Source organism: Octopus bimaculoides, chromosome 6 (assembly GCF_001194135.2).
Source record: "Octopus bimaculoides isolate UCB-OBI-ISO-001 chromosome 6, ASM119413v2, whole genome shotgun sequence".
Classification (NCBI taxonomy): Eukaryota; Metazoa; Mollusca; class Cephalopoda; order Octopoda; family Octopodidae; genus Octopus; species Octopus bimaculoides.
The window spans coordinates 94,737,008-94,744,716 of NC_068986.1; the positions used below are offsets into that span (position 1 = coordinate 94,737,008).

Below are 7,709 nucleotides of genomic sequence, written 5' to 3' on the forward strand. Positions count from 1 at the left end.
ATTTATTTTGTTAACCCCAAAAGGATGAAAGACAAAGTAAACTCCAATGGCATTTGAACTCAGAACATAAAGATGGACAAAATACCGCTCAGCATTTTGCCCAGCATGCTAACGTTTCTGCCAGTTTAAGTTATCAAAATATCCTTTTCTATTCTAGGCACAAGTCTCGAAATTTTTTGAGGTGGGAGCCAGTCAATTAGATCATCCCCAGTATGCAACTGGTACTTAATTTATCAACCCTGAAAGGATGAAAGGCAAGGTCGACCTCAGTGGAATGTGAACTCAGAACGTAAAGACAGATGAAATACCACTAAACATTTCACCCAGCATGCTAACGTTTCTTATTTCTTTATTGCCCACAAGGGGCTACACACATAGGGGACAAACAAGAACAGACAAAGGGATTAAGTCGATTACATCGACCCCAGTGCGTAACTGGTACTTAATTTATCGACCCTGAAAGAATGAAAAGCAAAATGGACCTCGGCAGAATTTGAACTCAGAACGTAACAGCAGACGAAATACCACTAAGCATTTTGCCCAGCGTGCTAACATTTCTGCCAGCTCGCCGCCTATAAGTTATCAAAATGTCCTTTTCTAATCTAGGCACAAGGCTCAAAAGTTTTTGAGGAGGGAGCCAGTCAATTAGATCAACCCCAATTTGCAACTGGTACTTAATTTATCAACCCTGAAAGGATGAAAAGGCAAAGTTGACACAGTCACTCCTGCGCCTATCATAGTAATTATGTTATACATGATAAACCTAGTAATAGTTATTTAAATAAAATGAGATCTTATCAGGCACAGGGAAGTCGTTAACTTGCAATGTATAAAGTAAAATTGACAACAACTTTTGTCTTTATTAGTTTTTTATCATTTCAGTTTATAGAATCCATTTTAAAAGTAAAATTTATAAAATTATCATCCAGGTTAGGTTAGTTTTGTCATGATACCTCACTCGCCATTTAGGTGGGCACTAGGCATATCAACTACTGAAAGAAAGCAGAGTGGTACTACAAAAACAAAGGTGGTTCCTTGTTGCTGCAGTGGAGGTGGTGGTAGTGATCAGACAGAGTGTAGTGGAGTGCAATACAGTGTTGCACAATGGAGTACAATGTCAAGGAAGACAATGTTTAAGAAAGGAGTGCACAGAAATGCAGTGTTTTCAAGTGTGGTGCAGTGTACATGAATGCAGTGTATTTGGGGAGGTGCAGTATACAGGAATGCAATGTTTTTGAATAAAGTGCAGTGTATACAAATGCAGTGTTTCCAAGCGGAGTGCAGTCTACAGGAACGCAGTGTTTTCAAGTAAAGTGCAGTGTATAAGAATGCAGAATGAAGTGCAGAATACACGAATGAATTGTATTGTTGTTGAATACCCTCCCACGGAAACAAATGTGGAACAGTATAGGATCGCAAAGGGCACCAGAGTTTTGATAAATGCAGTTTTACAGACATGAATGCAGTGGAGTGTGCGACGGCGTACACAGCACAGAGAAGGGTAGGGTCATCGGAAGGAACGATTAGAGGTTATGGTGCCCTTTACAAAATGTTGTTAAACCACACACACGGTTTGTTTGACAGCAGAGATTAGAGATGGATGCAATATCTGTGTTAGTAACTGTGCACAGCTGTTGTTCTGACTGGGGTCATACATCTCAGTCATGAGCTCACACACACACACATACCCAATCATACACACTGAACATGTATATACCTATATTCATGCGTGCGTGCATGTGGGTACGTGTGTGTGTGCATATATATATATATATATATATATATATATATATATATATATATATACACACATGCACACAAACACACACATACATACATGCACATATATATATATACACATGCACACACACACACATACATGCACATGAACATACACACACATATATATTATATATATATATATATATATATATATATATATACATACACACACACATAGGAGGAGAAGACTGAGGAAGACTTGTAACAAATTGGTGAAGACAGATCAGAAGTTGCTGCATCTTATGGAGGTGCTGACAAAAGACCATATGGATTGGGCATACGCTATCTGGGAGACAATCCACCTGCCTGTCCAGGCATGGCAAAACAGATGATAAAATTTGTGTTTATACATGTATGTGTGTATACATGTATAAATATAAATACACATACATATGTATATACATAGCCATTAAATGAGACACAGGCACTTTCACACACATGCATACACACAATGGTAACTTCCACTTATCAAATTCAATCACAGAGCTTCAGTTGGACACAGGCCAGAGCAGAAGACACTTACCCAAGGTGTCAGACAGTGGGAATGAACCTGAAACCACATACTTAAGAAGCAAGCTTCCTAACCACACAGATATAATATATATGTGTGTGTGTGTTTGTGTGTGTGTGTGTGTGTGTGTGTGTGTGTGTGTGTAGAAGGTTGAAATACACGTACTACTCATTTTTGCGGGCTGAGTGGACTGAAGCAACGTGAAATAAAGTGTCTTGCTCAAGGCTACAATGCGTCGTTGGGAATATATATCATCATCATCATCATCATCATATTCACTTAATAATGTCTGTTTTCCATGCTGGCATGGGTTAGACAGTTTGAGAGGAGATGGCTAGCTGAAGAGCTGCCCAGACTCCATATCTGTTGTGGTTTCTACAGCTGGGTGCTCTTCCTAACACCAACCACTTTGTAGAGTGTACTGGATACTTTTAACTCACCAGTGGCACAGGTGCTTTTATGTGGCACCAGCACAGGTGCTTTTTACGTGACACTGGCACCCACGAGCCCACAAGATTAGGAACACTCAGCTGAAGCAGGATACAGGGGACATACCTGTATGCAAGGATGGCCACATATTTACTTAGCTCTATATGTCTTCTCTAGCACAGCAAACTGCCAGGAGTCTCAGTCCCCTGTCATCCCCTCTGTGAGGCCCAACATCTGATGATTCCTTTCTCACCACTTCATCCTGCATCTTCATAACAAAAAAATAAACATTATGTACATTATTTACAATTGACGGATATTTGTCATCTTGTTTGTTGTTAACACAACATTTCGGCTGATATACCCTCCAGCCTTCTTCGGATGATTTGGGGAAATTTTGAACCTGGGTTCTCATTCCTAAGGCATATGGTGTAGTGGTTAAGAGCGCAGGCTACTAACTCCAAGATTCCAAGTTCAATTCCAAGTAATGACCTGAACACTAATAATAATAATAATGATAATATCGAAAAATACCTCAGGAATGAGAACCCAGGTTTGAAATTTCCCCAAAACACCTGAAGAAGGCTGGAGTTTATATCCACCGAAACGTTGTGTTAGCAACAAACAAGATGAGGACAAATATCCGTCAAATGTAAATAATGTAAATAACATACATAATTCCTCATCTCTTAACTATAGAACCGTAAAAAAATAAACGATTAATATATGAACTTCATTAGCTTACAGCTGTTTCTGCTGTAAGATGCAGTGGACTCAACTGAGTAACACTCTTGTATATTGTATATATATATTATGTGTTTGTGTGTGTGTGTGTGTGGTGTTAATGTATGTCAAAGTACATGCATTCATATATACATCATATGTATCCAATCCACAAAGACTACTGCTGTTGTTGTAATATGTTAACTTTTAACACTCACCTGCATAACATTTGCTATTTCCATGGCTGTCTACCTTCATCCTTGTCTGTGTTACTGGTCTCCACAGCAGCTCCTTTGATGCAACAAACTCTACACAGTACATGTCTTTGTTTGGTGCCACATTGCGTACAAAGCGAATTACAAGATCTTGAGGTGGGTGATCACATCTGAGTGCCTGGCGCACCCTTTTCTCAATATCTGCCTCGGGGCTTTCACCTTTGTAGAAGCAGTAGCAATAGACATGAGGCAGGAGACACGTCTTCTGTTCCAGCAGAGACACTATGGGGCTGGTGACAGGGATATCGCTGCACATGGACTGAAAGACATCTAAGAATTCAACAGCAATGGCGGGTAGATTCATGACAATGTGGAACGCAGGAGAAGTCCAATTTTTTGTGACGGCAGCATTGCCAATGTCTGTGCAAATACCACCAATAACAGCACCAATAATATCTCCACCACTATTACAACCTCCAATGTTGCCACCAACAGCTTTTTCATTATTATTCTCGGTGTAACTGACATTGCTGCAATTCACACCGCTGTGGATAGCTTCTGCATCGATCAGTTGCAACCATCGACAACACATGTCCTCCTTCACGCTGTTTCTGATGAACTTCCGACCATCCAGGTTGTAGGCACAGAAGTCAGATTTGATCCTGTTCATGGCTGCATTGTGCACCAGGGATTTGTATGACTCAGGATTCAGATCATTGGCTAGCACAACACACCCCTTTTTTGCTGCAGGGATGGCAAATGGACCTACACCAGCAAACACGTCATACACCACGTCACCCTTCTCTAATTTTGACACAATCCTCTCATGTTCCATGGCTGCAAAGGGAAAGAAAGAAAAATAAGCTCAGGTTCAATACACACCTCTTTTTTATACAGAAACTAGTCTGAAGAAACATTCAACATAGGCATAGGAGTGGCTGTGTGGTAAGTAGCTTGCTTACCAACCACATGGTTCCGGGTTCAGTCCCACTGCATGGCACCTTGGGCAAGTGTCTTCTACTATAGCCTCGGGCCGACCAAAGCCTTGTGAGTGAATTTGGTAGACGGAAACTGAAAGCAGCCCGTTGTATATATGTATATATATATATATATATATATATATATATATATATATGTATGTTTGTTTGTGTGTCTGCGTTTGTCCCCACAACATCGCTTGACAACCAATGCTGGTGTGTTTACGTCCCCGCAACTTAGCGGTTCGGCAAAAAGTGACCGATAGAATAAGTACTAGGCTTCCAAACAATAAGTCCTGGGGTCGATTTGCTCGACTAAAGGCGGTGCTCCAGTATGGCTGCAGTCAAATGACTGAAACAAGTAAAAGAATAATGTTGGCCCTAAACAAACCCATTTTTATCAGTGGAAAGAGGTGATCCATATTAGTCTGGCCTGTATCCTTTGACCTGTCCATGATGGGAGACCCTACTAAGAGATTGTTGCTGGCATTGCTCTCAGGGTCACTGAGGTATACCGGCCACCATACCACAACAAAGATTGGATCTTGTGGTGGAAATATATCTGTATATATAAAAGCCAAAAGTGGAGTGCATGGCATAGTGGTGAGGGTGTTGAACTTATGATCATATGATTATGGTTTCAATTCCTGGACTAAGCAATGCATTGTGTTCTGGAGTAAAACACTTCATTTCACATTGCTCCAGTAAATTCAGCCGGTAAAAATGAGGAGTCCGGCAATGGACTGGCGTCCTGTCCAGGGAGGAATATATATACATCAGAGAAACGAGGAAACCAGCCCTATGCTCCTTACAGAATAATGTGGATTAACCATATAAGTCAAAAATGCAGTGAATTGGCAGAGTCCTGCCATGTGGTATTAGCTCCAAATCTCTTGGCTCTGAATTCCACTCATGCCAAAGTCAACTTCACCGTTTATCTTTACAGGATCAAAAATGAACTAATCTGGGATAATGAATTAGTGAAATTGTTAAAAGATCATATAAAATGTCTGTTCCAGCCTTTTGTGTTCAAGCAGCAACTCATGAGATGACACTATAGTATGAACCCAAATCAGCAGCCTTGCCTTTAGATAAACTTCGAAAGTGTAGAGAGAAGAGATTTGCAACCATGATGGAACACAGTGAGAGAGCATCAGCAGCACACACTGCAATAATGCGATCTGAGCGGCGACCTCTAATTCAAAAGATGAGAGAGGGATGGATCCCAAAGGCACCAGACTTCGATAGGAGATCCCACAGCAAACACAGTTGAAGATTTTGCTGCATGAGCGTGGCTGTTGCCAGTACTGCCTGACTGGCCCTCGTGCCTGTGGCACGTAAAAGCACCCACTACACTCTCGGAGTGGTTGGTGCTAGGAAGGGCATCCAGCTGTAGAAATTCTGCCAAATCAGATTGGAGCCTGGTGTAGTCATCTGGTCCACCAGTCCTCAGTCAAATCGTCCAACCCATGCTAGCATGGAAAGCAGACGTTAAACGATGATGATGATGATGACAGTAGAATCCTTCATTTAGGGCTTTAGGCAGAAGCAATGGTATAATCTAAAAGATTGGATGGTGAAGACTTAACTAAAAATACACTTCATAGATACTCCTAGTTGTGTTTACATGAGACAAACCTCCAACCTCTCAACTAGTATCTTAAAATTCCGATCATTTGTTCGTTTTTCATCTCCAAACATGCACAAAACAGCAAATAAGCGTATGGAATATCGATACGAAATTTGTTTCAAGGGAAATAACTCTGTTGTTCCTATGTATGAGTTACTTCCCTTGATTCGTTAAATTTTTTTTTTGATCTTTAACATTCTGTATATGAGATATCTTTAACATAAAGCTAAAGATTTGAAAGGGATGATTGATTTACGATCATGTACTCGACTTGAACTTTAATTTATCGATTACGGTAGGATGAAAGGTTAAATTGACCTCAATGACAAATGAATTTAGACGCTAAAGTGCTGGAACAAATATTACAAGATATTTCTTCCATGTCTGGTACAAGGAGTCCAAGGTGGTGAGCTGGCAGAATCGTTAGCATGCTGGTCGAAATGCTTAGCAGTATTTCGTCTGTCTTTACATTCTGAGTTCAAATACCGCCAAGGTCGATTTTGCCTTTCATCCTTTCGAGGGTCAATAAATTAAGTATCAGTTGCGTACTGGGGTCGATTTAATCGACTGGCCCTTTCCCTCAAAATTTCAGGCCTTGTGCCTACAATAGAAAGGATTATTATTATCATCGTTTAACCCATACTTTTCCATGTTTACATAAGCCAGACAGAATTGCGATAGAAACTCTGCATAGCCGGATACCATTCCTATTACCAACCCTCATCTGTTTCCAAGCAAAGCAATATTTTCACATGCATAGACGTTTCTCATAGAAAACTGGAGATGCTCATCAACTGTGGTGATACTCATTTACAATTATCAAGTCAAAGGTACACACACAAGCGCACGCACGCCGGGTTTCTATCGAATTCCCTCATAAGGCTTTGGTCAGCCTAGGACAACAGTAGAAGACATTTAGCCAAGGTGTTACACAGTGGGACTGAACTAAAGATTATATGATTGGGAAGCAAGCCTCTTAAACCATACAGCTATGCCTACAGTTATTTAAAAAATTTTTTGGAAAATATTTTTAAAACTTCAGAAAATTGAAATGTATGCATGTGTGTGTGTGTGTGTGTGTGTGCGTGTGTGCGTGTGCGTGTGTGCGTGCGTGTGTGCGCTGCTGTCTCCTTGCTTTGACATGTGCTAGTTGTGAGCGTCAGTCATGCAATCAGTGTATTTCATTTCCAATGTTCCGTGTAAACATGCCTGGTTGGAGGGAAATATTACCTTACTTGGAAATAAATAAGGGTCGGCAACAGGAAAGGCACCTGGCCATGGAAAATCTGCTTCAACAAATTTCATCCAACCCATGCAAGCATGGAAAAAAATAAATGAAAGATAAAACAATGATGATGACGATGATGATGATGGGCAACAGTTTCTAATATAGAAACGAACACTAAGATTTGATGAGTCAATCAAATCAACCTCAGTATTTG

General features: G+C 40.5%; 1 protein-coding gene across 1 annotated transcript in view; it reads right to left on the reverse strand.

The window, feature by feature from the left end:
• Positions 1 to 7,709, reverse strand: part of LOC106877772 (tRNA (guanine(37)-N1)-methyltransferase) — a 26,533-nt gene that overhangs the window by 6,045 nt on the left and 12,779 nt on the right. The window contains exon 4 of the mRNA XM_014926780.2: positions 3,664 to 4,497. Within this exon, the coding sequence (XP_014782266.1) occupies positions 3,664 to 4,497 (834 nt within the window). The remainder of the gene's footprint in view (positions 1 to 3,663; positions 4,498 to 7,709) is intronic.